The following is a 16,774-nucleotide window of genomic DNA, read 5'->3' as shown; positions in this document are numbered from 1 at the left end:
CTTGTGCAACTGCGGCAATTCGCATAAATCGGTGTCATCAAATCATAAACTCATTTTGGCGAAAACGCCACTTTTATAAGAAACTCGATGAACAAATTCATAAGCGTTAAGAATCGCCATTAAGCTCAAAATTAGACTTTCTTCAATCGGTTGATAACAGATTGCAGTGATTTGATGTCTACACGCACCAACAGCTGTTGGCCATGAATCACAATTCATACACTTTATGGCCTGAAATGGTGGGATATTAAGTTGGGATATTGTTAAAGTTTGCGATAAACTTTTTGTTGTCCCTTTTATTAGTATTTTTTTTAGTTAAACTATAAGTTTATACATATATGTATGTGCACTTGTATATACATACAAGTATAAACACACATATATATGATATCGCACGAAATCAGTTAGAGAAAAAACAAACGGTTAACAAAGAGTTAATGAAAGAAAAGCGAAATTAGGTGATTAAAAGCGAATCTAATTTATTGGAAAGCATTGCAAGTCATCCAGTTGATTATGACTTTTGCTTGCAGGCAACAGCGAAAACTTTTCAACGTATTAACAATAAACATGTTTAGTTCATTTACTCAATAAATGACAAACTGAAACTTTTTTGAGTTGCAAAAAAATATTATAGATACCAATATACATATGTACGTACCCTTAACTTATAGGTGATTAGAAGATTTCATATGGAAGAGTAGCTTAAGGGGCTATACCAGTGTGACGCATGAAAAATTAGGGGATTTTCGTGAATTTTTTTAAAAGAAAGTACTAGATTGAATGTTTCGACGTTCTATGGACGTAATAAAGTATATTTTTAGCTATATTAAATTTTTTTTTTTTACAAAAATATTGAAAAATAACAGAGTTATGTGCTGTCTGCGGACGTGCCGAAAAAAAAAGTGCCTCAACTGCTGGCACGATTCCGGTCGAATGAGTGGCTGAATCAAAAAAATTCAAAATGTTTGTTAAACTTAAATATATTTTCTATACAATGAACTACGATCTTTCAAAAATATCAAAAATTAAGAAAATGGCGTAATTTTGAAAAAAAAAATCGTTTTTTTACGAAAAAAATGGTGTTTTTTTTAATGCCAAATTGACAATTTTCAACCAATCAAAAAGATCGTAGTCTATTGTATAGCAAATGTATTCAACTATATCCAGTTTTAATTTGAAGTCGATCGGTCGATTTCTCGTTGAGTTATGATGTCAGCAATTTTGAAAAATGTCGTTTCGAGAAAAACGCGTTTAAAGTTTCACTTATACATATATGTTTGCACCTCAGAGCGGTCGCTATTAAGAACGCTGCTATTCAAAAACTATTGAAGATACGACCTCGCCGATTTCACAGGATATTTTTGAATATATAAACTATCGAAAAAGCAAAAAAAAAAAAAATTTTTTTTGAAAGTGTCACACTGGTATAGCCCCTTAAGTCGGGTTATATAAAAATATTAGCTATATTGGTAGATATAAACATTGACAAAAACAAAAAAGAAGCTATTTTAAATAATTAAATATTTTTTTTATAATTTCATTTTGTTAAAAATATTTTCTGTATTCATCTCTACCTCTATCTTCGAATTAAATACAATAAGTAACAGTATGAAAAATTAGAAATTATTTTAATAGTATTATTCTTGCTAGAATGTTTTCATATCAATATGTCTGACACTACTCTTATTCTGTGACAAATTCTGTCTTAATAAGCCTTTTTCCATAGAACTAAACTTCAATAAAAGTCTGCATGTAATTAACATAAATATGTATACACCTCTGATCAAATTGAATTTTGCCCATTTCATCTCCTTCAAAGTAATCCCCTCCCGCTGCAATACACTTATGTCAACGAATTTTCCAGCCATCATAGCACTTGGAAAAATCCTCCGTCGTGATGGCCATCAGAGCCTTTTTCGATTCAGCTTTTATATGCTCAATTGAGTCAAAACAGTGTCCTCGGAGTAGTCAAATGAATTCGCTGAATAGCCAGAAGATACACGAAGGTAAATCAGGCGAATGTGGTGGTTGCGGCACGATATTTGTTGAAAATGTGGCGAAATGATCACGAATAACCAATGCAGTATGAGATGGTGCATTATCGCACTTCTTTGTGACGAAAAATTTAGCATAGGTGTCACCAACAGCACTACCAACTTACAGAAAAAAAATTTACCGATTCGAAAAACACGCCAGGTATAAATTAAAAAATCACCTTTCAATTTGATCACACTATTATGTGTAATATTTGGTCTAGTAAAAGAAAGTCCATTATTTTTTCACGAGATGACTTTAGTAGTCTGTATTGTATAAGTGCTATAAGACGTTAGAAAGCTAAGATTTCATACTAAAGAAACTTTTTAAATCAGTTTTGACCTCCCACACACGGGATAGCCAAGAAGAAAGTGTGGAGTTGTTTCCACCTCATCATTATACAGCTTCTGCAAATGGCGTCTGGTAAGATTCTCAACCGTACAGCTATCAAGTAGTAGAATACAATAGAATACGGGAGCACCGACCCGCTCCCATTCTACCGATAGTAGTTCTGGATACCTTTCTTTGCTAGCTCAACTGCTTCACAATTCCCTGTGATTCCGCTATGGCCCGGCACCCATACCAATCTTATTACAAAGATACCAACCCTAAACGCACTGTAAATGAGTTCAAGGCTATAATCGCCGCTCTGCTGTCTTAGTGAATGATGACTTCTCTGAAGGATTTTGTAGTCCGGAGCAGCAGATCTACTGTACCTTAATGGCTGCAACATCGGCTTGGAAGACACTGCAATAGTTCGGAAGTCTGAAGCTGGCGTTGATAGAGTGCTCCTGACAGTAAACCTTTCCGCCAACCTTCCTCCCAAGCTCCGACTCATCGTAAAGAAACTCAATGCCTCTCTCCTTCAACGGCTTCTTCCCACCAATAATATTCAATATTGGCTCCGTCGATTTCGTTTCGAACATTTTGATGTCAAACCATCATGTAAGCATTCGATTGCCCATGAGCTAAATTTTTCACAAAAACCCATTTGAAAACATTTCGATACACAAATAAGTTGAGTGCACCTGTTAACGGAAAAAAATTGCTACTGTTCCTGGACGAATCAAGGTGAGCCGGCGCTAAGGATGGCCAGGAATTACGGTCAATTATGTTTTGCAGCATCTTTTATGGAATAGTCAGACAATCATACATATATTTAAGGCCGATCCTCTATGAAATTCGGAGATGTATTGTCAACAATGGACCGTTTGTGGGAAGCAATGGCCCAGCAGACGCCAGCTTTGAAGAATACAAGAGAAGTTTTATTCCATCAGCTCGAAACAAACACCGGGAACTTGATTGAGTCTGATTCAAGTACCAAAGGATTGCTATCTGTTGCTATTTACGACGAATGATTTCGCTGGTAAAAAATTGGCAGCTAGAAAAGCTTATGAAAACATATGCTTGGATATATTTTTACTAGATCTTATACCTGTAGGCATAATAGAAGTTTTTTAATCGAATAAATTTCAAAAATATTTTAACGATGCAAGTAGAAAAGTTCGTAGCTCTTCATGTTTTAATTCTACATACAGAGTTGCAATTGCTAAGTGTTTTGACAAAACAAAATTGCATAGAATTGATAGTTGATGATAGCGATCTTTCAACTTATTGAGATTTCTTTAATGTAGTACATTAATTTTAGTGACTTCTTTCCAGCGTCCATTTTCTTAAGTTCTGATTATAAAAGAAATGTCGCTCGGTGTGAGATTCGGGTAGCATGCTGGAAGCAATTTACATTCGAACTCATGCAACTACTTGTCATTGATTGTTTGGTGATTTGGTACGTCTGGAGATTGAAGACCCACATTGCATAAGCATACATACACATATCTGAATATTCTTGAACGATGAGGTCATCATGTTGTTTTGATACCTTTTTAACTCAAAATTTTAGGATATTATCTACTAGTCTAACATGATGTTTCGTACATCTAAGCTTATTTTAAGATTTTCCTTTCGGAATTCAGCTGACGTCAGACACACTCAATGAGGAATTATTTCTTAACAAGTTTTTTTTAATAAAATCGAGACATTCAGCACTCAAATTGGCATAGGTACGATCCAGTTGCTCTATTAAATTGAATATGCATTCTTCGTTTTCATAGAAATGATCATAATACATTTCAGCCTGTCCGTAATGTAATAAATACTACTGTACATGACGCGGCTGGTTTCTAAAAGTGTTAAAATATGGATATCCCCGTTTTCCATTCAATCAGGTCTTCGAAAAAAATAAAAATTTTATATTTCAAAAATTCTGGCTCTACTTTGATAAGCTTGAACAATACAAGTAGAAATGATAAAATCATGAATAATGCGCTTTTAACAGGTGGCGCAAAAATTTCCTTCAGATGTTTTTTGAAAAATGAAAAACTTTTTTAAAAAAATGGAAAACATTGGTCTTTTAAATTTTTTACATCAAGTCGAGAATATGATATCATGTAAATGGCCGCCGCCACAGTTGATTGTCATTTGAGCACTTTTTATGGCATTTTCCATCACTTTGGCCAGAACTTCCGGCGATAGGTCCTCACATTCTTGACGGATATTGTCTTTAAGAGTTGCCAGAGTCTGAGGCTTGTTGACGAGAACCCCGACTTCAGAAGCCCCACAAAAAGAAGTCTGGAGCGGTCAAATCAGGCGATCTTGCTGGCCAGGTCAAATCGCCAAAACGAGAGATTAGGCGCCCGGGAAATGCATCCTTCAGCATATCGGTTGTGGCACGCAGTGTAGCGTACCATTGTTTATTTACGTGTATTTCACATGTGTTTACTACACAAATGTCAAAACAGAACTGACATTAGAGGTCAATTGCAAAATTTATAGCATCTTCTGATCATCTTCTGACTTCTGCGCCATTCTGTATAAGATACTGCAAATTTTTCAATTTCGGAGGACTAAATTTCTCGAAAAAATAGATATTTTGTTCAATATCCAGTAGCCGTACAGTGTACTTTATATATAATACATATACATACATATATATTATATAAGTACATAATTCTGTTTTTATAAATGCATAAATTATATAATAGCAAGCTTTAGATCCTTGAAATCTTTTGAACTCAAAACTTGGCGCCGTTCCACAACAAACATTTGAACGAACAAAACAAACAGATTTAAGATCCATAAAGTGTTAAAACAAATACAAAGCCTCACAAATCGTTGCATTCGTCCTTCGAATTCGGTTATAAGGCTGGTTTGCACTGAGAAGAAGTATTTATTTGTTCTGTAGAACAAACTGCTTATAGACCTATGCAAACAAAGGCGCCACATTGTTGTTCTTAAATATTTCAATCAATGACGGGTTGCGCCCATCGAACAGAATGCAACATTGTATATGTTTGGTTGTGTGTGCGTATAATGCGTGGAAAATTGCTGCGCTCATTGTTGTTTTGTCGACCTGCTACTGTCTCGTGTTACGCTACAACAACAGGTGTCAAAGGTTTTATGCTGATACTGGAACAAGTGCATTACTTAATGTTGAGCACGCGCGGCAGAGCTGCCACAGGCACGAAAGAGCCTGTGAATATTAAAAATAAGGAAAAAACAAAAATATTTCACATTTTGTAAATAAATATATAAATAAATATAAATAAATCAGCAATAGTATTTTATATTAATCTATGAATACTCGTTAATATCTAATATTTATAATATTTGTGTATGCAAAAATTAAATTTTTTTTTAGTTTTCACGGCTGGCAACCACAGCATAACTTTGTTTGTTGCTCTTCTTTTTTTGCTGGAATTTTCATTTTCATTTTTTAGCCCATCGTCGCCTTTTATCAATAGTCTTAGTCACCAAATATGTTGCCACGTCCCGCCTACCTGTCCAGACGCGCATATTTCTGCAAATTCCTGAGCCTTGCACATTTTTTATGCTGGCATGCGGGCGCAGCCGTCCAGTGGCTTCGTCGTCGCGACTGCTTTTCACAGTTGTGCCATTGTAGCGGTGGCTTCATGCAGACAAGTCGAGACTTTGCTGCTAAACGTGTAAGTCAAGCTTGAGCGCGACCAAAGAGATTTTCATTTACCTGTGGTTCCGTTCCTGTCGCCTGACGTTTTCTCTTTTGTTTCGTGTATTTTGTATGGCGGAGCGTACGACTCGCCAGAGTGGTGCCAACCGCGATTAGGGAGTACACACGCAAATCAGGTGTCCTTGTCGAGGCGACGCTTCCGTAACACTCTTATGCACACACAAATTCTATTAGTGTTTAACCTTCTAACGCATGGAAATTAGGTTGATATCTAGTAAGGACTCAGACGTTGCTATAAAAGCAAACAAATCTGCCGAATTGTTTTAAACGCGTTTCAGATATTGAAGAGTAAACACTACTTGATCTACAAGAGCGAAATGACTACAAGTGTGCAACAATTTCCAACATATTCCATCGAGGTTGGAGTTCACAAAGGAATACCTTTCTATAATGTCGTAAGTAAAAACAACAAGAACCGTTTATTATATATATATACAAACAATATATAACCACCTCTTATCGTTACAGTCACCTTACCACACGAACAACCAGAAACGGACAACTTCCATGCAACACAAATCGATGAGCAGTAACCCTTACGATCAAGCAAGCTCAGCAGAAGATCAGCCGACTTCATCCTCAACTGCAAATAAACATAAACGTTCGCGCACCGCATTCACCAGAAGTCAGATATTGGAGTTGGAATGTGAGTTCCAGAAAAACGTATATCTTTATCGTACACGCCGCATAGAAATCGCCAGGCGTTTATCGCTCCGTGAGCGTCAGGTGAAAATATGGTTTCAAAATCGTCGCATGAAACAAAAGAAGGATTCGAAACGTTCGTCATTCAATGAAAGACTCACTGTAAAAGATTCGCAGACGTTGAGCGAACAACTAGCGCACAGAGGCATAGTGCAACGACTGATGTCCTACTCCATGGATCCCGCGGTAAGACGACAGCAATACTTCGGAAGTTCGCCCTGCAACATAAACACCTTTAACCCAGTTAAATCTAAAAATATCGCTAAGTCTGCAACGCAAAACACATTTACGGCAAATGCTAGTACGATACCGCCATCGATACCATCCCCGGATCTGGCAGAAATATTGCAACAACTTAACCAAAGCACCGGCTTTACACAGTCAGGAACCACGAATGAAATCGTTGCAAATCCAGCGTTGCCACTGCACACTCCAGAACCACTTCGTGCTGTTGATTGTACAGGAGCGAGCAAAGTAATGTCTGCAGAACCGATGAATTGCGAAAATATATCAGTTGCGTGGTCTGCAACACCACAATCCATATCTTCGCCCAAGCCCTCAATGAATCTGTCGTGGTGCGAACCCTTGAACTGGCTGCTGGCAGAAAGTAGTGAATATTAATTATGTATTCAGAAATATTAAATGCCACAAAATAATAATAAGATATTATTTATTATATTTTTAGCTAAAATACCAAACAAATTACTACTTAAAAATGTTCAACAATAATTAAATAAATATATATACATATGTATATGTGTATTTTTAACCAGTAAGGATGTTAGATACCAATTTATTTAACTTCCTTTACTCATTATATTAATGTATATATGTATATAGTATAAAACCGAAGAGTTGTGTTTTCCTATTGATTTTCATAAAAATGTTAAATTCGTTGACGTTTTAGCCTTTTCTAGCTTTGATAAACGCGTACCCATACCCAAGATCTTATTATTCGAGGACTGTCTATAAGTCTCCCCTTGCAGTTGATATGTTTCGTAAAATGTGAAACATCTTCGCTAACTTCGAGAGTGAATATTCATATTTTAGAAGCTCTGCACTTAACTAATTAGGTAGAGGCCCCTATGTTCCACCTAGTTATGTTTAGTTAGTTTTCATAGTTTATTTATTACATACCATCTATGAAAATTCTATAAAGCCTTACTTAAAAAGCCGAATATCTCGAGAAGTATTAATGATAGTGATTTTGACCTCGGACCTTTTTTGTAGCAAATAAAATTTCCTACAAGTTTGTCATGTAATTTTTTCTATAGCACTTGTCATTTACGAGATATATACAAAAAAATGCGAATTTCGTGGAAAAATCAGGTTTAGAGCTCCGTAGTACGGTGTGAGTTTCGACTTTGTCGCAATGGGCACTTTTGTAGAGTGTTCAATTCTGATCACCAGATGTAATTCACTTCTGCAACAATTTTTCCAGTCCTCGAAAGACTTTTCTTAAGTAATTTTTGGTATGGCCTGCAGCTCCTTCTGCGAATTTTGTTTTATCTCTTCGATCGACTGAAAACAGATTCCACCTCGACTCAAGCAAGAACGCGTTTCATACCCAAAATTACCAGCAAAATCACTCTAACACTTGCTTGACGATTTTTAAGCACTATATTCTTCACTTGTTTAATATTTTCATCAGCTTAAGAGGTCGAAGAGGTCCAGAACGAGGCATGTCTTCAACGATCGCTTGACCGTCTCTTGTGCTCTTGATAAAACTAAATCACCGTCTGCCTTTCCCAACATTCGAAACGATTCCGCATACAAAATTAGGTTAGAAATAAAGCAAGAAAAAACGTTAACTTCGGGAAAAAAGCTAAAGTTTCGACTTTGTCAATGGGCATTTCTGTTAGTATCACTTATGTGTTCAGATGTAATTCACATATGCAATAGTTAACCGATCTGAAAGATTTCTTAGATTACATTTTGTCGCCTTAGAAAATAACATATCTGTGTTAATTATCTCTTGAAAGTTTTCGACTACAAAACTTGATTTCATCGTTCAGCAAGAACGAGCCGATATCCCAAAATTCCACAAAATCATTCTGAACAAAATGACGATTCAAAACATTATATATACAGACAGACAGAGGTCGAAGAGGACAGAACGAGGACATGTCTTCAACGATCGTTTGACTCTGATCATTTATATATAACTGAATCTCCGTGATTCCTTCTCCCAACATTTACAAACTTTGTGACAAACTTAAAAAAAAATAAAAAATGTGAGGCAAATTCTTGGTTCGATATTTTATTGATATTAAAAATCATAACGCACTATTGAGGTATACAGACTTATGCAGCTGCTGCCGGAGAATTTAAATTACGATTTCTGGGTAATTTTTTGAGCTGGAAGTTATAGTGGCATGAACGTGGAATTTTATTATCAGCAGAGTTCCCACAACCATGCTGATAGCTACACGGAGTGAGTGGAAAGCGGTGACATAAATAATTAATTAAGTTCCCAAAACTATCAATTTATAAGCTGGAAATATTTTGAGTTCCGAAACTGTCCTGGACTAGATATACATACATATGTCAATATAAAGAAATTTTTTACATATTTTCTGAAGGCCTGTCTATAATCGATTTGCATGATCATTTTGGATGACCTGGAGAGTATATACATATGTATATGTTAAACAGAAAGCAAAGATGCTGATTCGCCTTAATCACTTGATGTATACTCGTATTTCCACATTGTTTAATTGGTTTGACTAAATCAAATGTAAATACAATAGAAACGGGGAAATGAAGGATTAATAAAGAATATATAATTAATATATAATAAATATGTGTAAATAATTAAAACTACGGAAGAAATATACTTTTTATATTGCATTATTAAAACAATATCAAGTTTTCCTCCGGAAACAGCAGTGACAATACTAGCCAAAGGGAATATTCGCTTTTAGCGCCATCTGCATGTCAAGTGAGAGAACCACCGGCGGATATTATATGGAGCGTATATTGGATACATGGTTGATGAAAAATATTATGAATGTTTGCAGGAAGAAACTTTTAAATATTTGCTTAAGAAAACGTGTGCACTATACAACAAAACATAGATGTTTGAGGTCTAAAAGCTAGGTCGAAATAAAACTTTTACTAACTTAATAAATGCTGATGATTTGACTTATTTATCTAATTAATATATCAATGTTCGCTTAAGATCACACTCCACAACCAGTTCACAGATTAAAAATAAAACCATATACATTCAGAGAAATCGTCTATCCAATTCTGATTTTGCGCCATCTGTGTGTAAATTATGCAAAATTAAGCTCCTAAGCAGTCAAAATTGTCTACAGTATGTAGCAACAGTAATGTGTTCAGTTATAATGTGAGAAAAGATTAATTTTGATTTGAAGGGATTAAGTTCAGTTTAGACATGATTAAGAACCCCAGGAATAGAACACTTGAAATTTTTTCGTATGTTATGCCTAACTAGGATAGTTTTTAATTGGAAACTTCTTCTTCTTTATTGGCGTAGACACCGTTATAGACGAATTGAAAGCTAGTATACTACAATTACTTTATTTATAGATTCGTTAAACGGATTTATGGAACTTTGCTCAGTACTTTGATATGCTTAGCTGAGCCAAATATGTAAATTTCTTTGACGTTTTCCGCTGATGACCATTTATTAAAATATACCGTCTTCTATATTCCCAGTCAAATATGAACGATCCAAGGAGTTCCCTTAAGTACTGACCTTTATATACTTGTAGATACACATAAATGACCCGGCTTTGGGATGTAACAATAGTATTCTCAATAAAACTCCATATAGGAGTATCAATTATTGGTTGTTTGCATTACAAAAAAAAACTTTATGAAATTTTTATAAATAATGGTGAGAAAGTAAGAAAATTTCCGAAACTAGTGAGTTTGTCATGTTCACCTAAAATATACCCTTTTAGTAGCATGTTATTAAAAACAGACACCACCCTAATTCTCATTTATGTACATTACTGTATGTAAACTACCATACATACACACACAAATGCAACAATATCAAGTTAAATACATACACATATGAAGGCCATATAAAAGAGTCAATAAGTCAGGACTGCGTTGGTATGAATTCAGCAGCCAACATTCAACCCTAACAGTTCCGTGTGCGCTGTGGGTAAGCACAGAATTGCATTCACTACTCAGGGTCAGAAAACAGCGAAACAGGATTTAAGTAATAAATTACAAAATTTGACATTTTCAGTTTCAGATCCGCTTTTGACTGTGCTATGTTGCACGCCATGGTCACACTACTCGAGGACGAAATGGATATCAAAGCCAAACGGCTGCCAACCGTTAACCGCCAACAGTCCACTCAGTATAAAAGAAGATGCACTGCAGTGTAAAGGACATTTTCAGAATACAGCTTGCCAGCAATGCGCGATGGAAGGATTGCCGTTTACAAAAAAATTTCGGAAATGTAGTCGGTGAATTTTGTTCTGCGCATTTTTATAAAATGATAAGGTATTTCTAAAAAACAAAAATTAGTGCTGCTCTACATATGACTTTTGGTATCGAAATATGTATTTAAAAGTTATGTGGTAATAATACAATTATATTAAATTCGGACTATCAAAAATTTAACAAGCGTTTAGGATTTAAAACTTAAATCAAGCATAACTTCGAATATTCTTATTGAAAATTTGCTTTCTGCCAAAACTTTATGTTAAATTATTTTACACATTGGTAACACTCACTTCAAGGACAAATAAGAAAGCTCGGCTGAACCTAGTGCGTTTACACTCGACTGCCATTGCCAGAATAAGTAGATACAGATGCTTCTCACTCTTAACTCATTGCATAAGTGTAGTACATACATATGGACTCACCCAGCAGGAAAAGTCAAAATTACTCTACTAGTTCTTTTAAGACCTTATGTATTGAATGTTAACTCCCTGTACTATTTTAAGTACATAAACTGAAGTTGTTGCTGTTGTTGGAACGGATACCTAATTTAATGCTTACCATCCTAACGGGAAGGATTAGATAAGTTGTCATCCACGTCATTCAACGGTTGGCCCAGGAAACGTACTGGATTGACGGGGTGGGGTCAAAGTGAGAAAGGTGTCAGATGAGTAGGGTTAGCAGGGCATGCAAAGAGGTGGGTAGTGTCATGTGGGGATTCATTGCACGCTGGACATATATTTGAAATACCAGGGTCTATTCTGCGCAAGGGTCAATCTCGTTTCTCTCGACAACTCGAGCTCTTCGTTTGCATTGGTGGTGGTGGTCTGACTGAAGTCAGATTGAACTGAAGTTCCTTGACTTTGCTCCCTCTTATACAATTCGACATATTTTAAGCCAAGAATTTCAAAAAAGTTTAACTTCAAGGTAAATGTTTAACGAAATGTAGTTGTAAAATACATAAAGAAAATAAGCAAAAACGACAACCCGACTCTACTAAAAGTTCATACTTACGAAATTCTCGTTTAGTGTCACCTAGTACTTTACTCGAAGCTGTTTTCCTACAGGATATGTTTTTTCCAAGCAATGCAAACCGTTCATAAACTCAAAATATACCGACGGAACTATGTGTATACATTGGATGGTTTGCTTTTCATTTGCAGGAATGTGATTTGATGTCGAAATCATATCTGTGCACCCGATAAGCTCATGGAAAACTGGATTTATGATGTACATAAGAAAGAACAATTTATATGGATCACATATACTGAGCTGAAATCGGTGAAAGTGTTGTCCAAAGTCAGTTGAGTTTTTTGTTTGAATAGATCACATTTACCAAAGAAGGTCTAAAAGTTCGATTAGTGAAGTATTTCATTTCCCTGCTTAGTTGACTTAAGACGAATGTTCATGCTCATGTTTGTTATATTTGAAGTTCGATGAGAGATCCCAAACAGGTAAGGGAAAGTTTTGACTGGGGATTAGCTTATTGTTTTAAAAATTATTACTTTTTTCCTTTCACACATTACATACTTAATGTTGGAACTAACATGAAGTAAAATTTTGAAGAATAAAATTTAATACTTTTCGAAATACACAAGATCTTTCGAAATATTAAAAATCGATTTAAATTTCATATGATGTAATTTAATTATAATACATTGCGACAAAAAAGTATCCTGAAATTATAAATAAGTGAAACGCAAACTATTTTTTTATTTAGTCCTCGAAAGACTTTTCATAAGCACTTTTTGGGATGGCCTTCAGCGAATTTTTTTATATGTTTCTTCGATCTATTGAAAACGGGTTCCACGGAGGAGTTTGTGAAACAAGAAAAAACCACATGAAGTCAAATCTGGTGAATACTGTGGTTAATCGGCTTTAAGTTCGGTAACAAACGTGACGTGAAAATCCATGAATTGTGCTTCCAAAACTCCGGCCGTTTTTGATATATGTCACGCAAACGTCTCTATACGGCCATATAGAACTCCTTATTGACCGTCTGTCCCTCCGGAACAAATTCATGATGCACCAAACCACGAATTCCGAAACAATGAGCAGCATCTTGATTTTTGACTCGTTTTTTCCCTCCATTCCGATGATTGTTGACTTGTTTGCTTGCCAAACTCATAAACCCATGCCTCATCGGTAGTTATAAGGCTCTCCATAAATGTGGCATCGAAATTCGCACGTTCAAATATGTCCAAAGAGACCTGTTTACTGTGCCCTTTTTGAAAAAAATTCAGCTTTATCGAGACGAGTCGAGCAAGAACGCGCTTTATACCCAAAATATCCACCAACATCATTCGAACGGACTCGTCATAGATGTCAAGCTCTCTTACCATCTCTCTAATACTTTCCTGACGATTTTCAAGCACCATATCCTTGACTTTTATAATATTTTCCTCAGTTGAAGAGGTCGAAGGTAGTCTAGAACGAGGCATGCTTTTAATGATCTCCCTTGGAAGACTTTGTACCACTCGTAGGATTGTGTTTTTGATAAAACTGAATCACCGTAAGCCTTTTCCAACATGCGCAACGATTCCGAACACGAAACCGAATTTCGAAATAGAAAATTTTAGATAAACAACAAAGAACGATATTTTTAATCATTGTGAAAATCGCAAATCACTACTGAGGAGAGCGAACTAAGCAGCTGCTGTAAACAACCTGGTTGACAGATCGCGCTCATATTTGACATAGTAATTAAGGACAGTCCTACCAACTTAACGATTTTAATCCCAATTTCCGGACGCTTTTTTGTTACAATGTTTAATATACAAAATATTTTTCTTCCTGGAGTATTTTCACTAGATAGTTCTCCTCATCATGGTATGCGAGCAATTTGTACCTGAAGTAAATTCTGTTAGTGCAGCCGAGAAGGTGATAAATCATTTAATGAATAGTGATTGCGCGTCCCAAAACTTCGACAGCATTTATTTTAACATTTCGGTGAGCAGCGGTGTGTATGTTGTATGTGTAGTCACAAGCACGCACATGGGTGTGTCGAATGATCATGATACATACGTACAAACATACATACATATGTGCATGGTCTGATACCAGCAGAAGGAGCAAGCTGCAACTCTGCTTGACGTAGGGTTCCCTAGAACACATGTGTAGTATCATTGTAAGAAGAGTTCGAAGTGTTTCAAATCCAACACGCTGCAGAGAAAGTGTTTTCGTTTCACAATCTTCAGTCGAAAATTGATTATTAAGCAGAAAAGTATGCCGAGATGTTTACATGCAAAACCAAAGTCAAGATTGCGCCGAGTACCAACAACAACAAAACAAATTTACAATTAAGTAACTCAGACGGTCATTGCTACTACGACGGAAAATGTCTTGGATTGCAGCAAAAATAAATTCAAAAGCACACAAAGTCAGATTATTTACTACACACATAATGCAAATAGTCATAAAACTTAGCAAAACTGCACGAGGAAGTGACAATCAAAACAAACTGGTTAAAGAAATATCAGTTTCTGCACTGAAGACGCAGAAAAAAGAACGCGAGAGAATTCATTGATAAGAAAACGGCAGAGACAAGGCAGTGGGTACAAGCGCCGTTGGACGCTTGTGTGAGAGTATGACTTAAGAAAGCAGGCATACGCGGCTGACGGCCACTCAATCTCCCAAGTGGGCTTCACATACCGGCTAGGCGGCTAGACGTAAACATCGCATCAGCACGGAAAGCAGAGGCGTATAGCTGAAGCTTTCGCATATATGTATGTATGCAGATTAATATATATAACTGTGTGTGTGTAGGGGCACATCAATAACTGTGCGTTTGTTTGTATGGAAATCGGGCGATAGCGCGCCGTGGCTCATGCAAAAGAAGCAAAATGGGGAAGTATGCGCCAAATTAACGGCGAAGGAGACAAAGGCGCGAGCAAAGCAAAGGCACAAAGAGTGGCTCGGCAATCTGGTCGTGGTGCAGTAATTTTCATTGCGCGTTGCGGTCAGTGATCAGTCAAGAATCGGAAGCGTTAAAGAACGCATCGTGTATTGTGGTTGAGTGAGTTCAAGTGTTTCTAAAAAAGAAAAGATTAAAAGAGTGAACATATAAGAATAACTTTTTTTATGCCGTTACTTGAACTTTTGAAGATGGAGCGGCTTGTTTCGGTAACTTTTATGCTGGTGGCTATTTTGCTGCTCCTTCCGAATGCCTTATATGCAAACCAGCCTGTGATCAGTCACATCTCCAGCGATGTTGTTGCCAATGTTGGCGAAGATGTACAGTTCAACTGCACAGTGGAGAATGTCGGTCGCATGTCCGTTAGCTGGGCGAAACGTTCCGTTGTGTTGTCCATGCGCAATATACTTAGCTTGAGTGATCCGCGTTACACGATTACCGAGACGAGGGACGACGAGGCTGACAGTGCGACATACGCGCTGAAGATAACGAAAATAGAGGCGAGTGACATGGGCCCCTACGAATGTCAAGTGATTGTGTCCGCCACCGATAAGATCACAAAGAAACTGAAATTGTCCATCAAACATCCACCCATTATATCCGAAGAACGTACACCAAAGTCCAAACTGGTGACCGAAGGACAAAATCTCGAAGTAAGCTGTTATGCAGAAGGTTTTCCACAACCCACCATATATTGGAAGCGTGAAGGTAATGCGATTATGCCTGCGGGTGGACAAAAGCTAGCTGGACCCACACTGCGCATTAAAGAGGTGCATCGACTTGATCGCGGCGCTTATTACTGTGTCGCCGACAACGGCGTAGGACAACCCGACGAACGTATGGTACTCATCGAAGTAGAATTTCGTCCACAAATCGCTGTACAACGTCCGAAGGTGGCACAGATGCTGTCACATGTCGCTGAATTGGAGTGCAGTGTGCAGGCATATCCGGCGCCGGCAGTTTTCTGGCACCGCAATGGCGCCAAACTGGAATCGAGTTCACGTTATGAGGTCTCCAATACGGCATCCGCACATGAAACCACCACATCGGTGCTACGTATAGCAAGTGTTGCCGAACACGACTTTGGTGATTACTACTGCAATGCCACCAACAAATTGGGACACGCCGATGCGCGTCTACATTTGTTCCAGCCAGTGATTCCGGTGCCTTCGTCAGTTTGAGCGGCGTTGTTAGCTTACTTTTGACTTTTTACGAATTTAAATTTTGTCTGGTGGCATCAGACGTGGCGCGCACTGGAAGTATTTTTAATCTTATTATGTATTGTGCAGATTTGACTGGTGAATTTTTTTATACAAAAGACTATTTGTGTTTCTCTGTTTGTTCGTTTTTTGACATTCGCCTTTGTTAGTTATTTTATTCAATTAAATTTGATTCACTCGTACAAATAATAAACACGCTTTATGCTTTTGTATTCGTTTAACTGAGAATTTTGGGCTACAGTTTGTGTTGAAATCTGTGCATGAAATAATTATATGGGGTATGCGGTCTTATACGACCGTTTTAGGGTATGTCCATTTTCTGTTTTAAAAATGCATATGTTTTATTTCAAATAAAAGTCTGACCACACTAAGTGAATGTTTCAGTTGGCTTAAGTCTTGTTTTTAATAGCTTCAAGATCATTTTTTAATTTA

The 16,774-nt window shown here is 36.8% G+C and overlaps 2 protein-coding genes across 2 annotated transcripts; both read left to right on the top strand.

Annotated features, from left to right (window-relative positions):
- Window positions 1–5,867: 5,867 nt before the first annotated feature.
- LOC126765302 (protein zerknuellt-like) lies at window positions 5,868–7,481 on the top strand. The gene is made up of 2 exons (XM_050483021.1): window positions 5,868–6,474; window positions 6,548–7,481. The coding sequence occupies exons 1-2, from the start codon at window positions 6,397–6,399 to the stop codon at window positions 7,400–7,402; spliced, it is 933 nt and encodes a 310-aa protein (XP_050338978.1). The 5' UTR covers window positions 5,868–6,396; the 3' UTR covers window positions 7,403–7,481.
- A 7,684-nt stretch (window positions 7,482–15,165) lies between these two features.
- On the top strand, window positions 15,166–16,563 carry LOC126765274 (protein amalgam). Its single transcript, XM_050482988.1, has one exon. It carries the CDS (start codon window positions 15,290–15,292, stop codon window positions 16,301–16,303), a length of 1,014 nt encoding a protein of 337 aa, XP_050338945.1. The 5' UTR covers window positions 15,166–15,289; the 3' UTR covers window positions 16,304–16,563.
- The last annotated feature ends 211 nt before the right edge of the window (window positions 16,564–16,774 follow it).

Source organism: Bactrocera neohumeralis, chromosome 2, assembly GCF_024586455.1.
Source record: "Bactrocera neohumeralis isolate Rockhampton chromosome 2, APGP_CSIRO_Bneo_wtdbg2-racon-allhic-juicebox.fasta_v2, whole genome shotgun sequence".
Taxonomy (NCBI): domain Eukaryota; kingdom Metazoa; phylum Arthropoda; class Insecta; order Diptera; family Tephritidae; genus Bactrocera; species Bactrocera neohumeralis.
The sequence above is the reverse complement of the archived record's forward strand: the minus strand, read 5'-3'. Positions and strand labels throughout refer to the sequence as shown.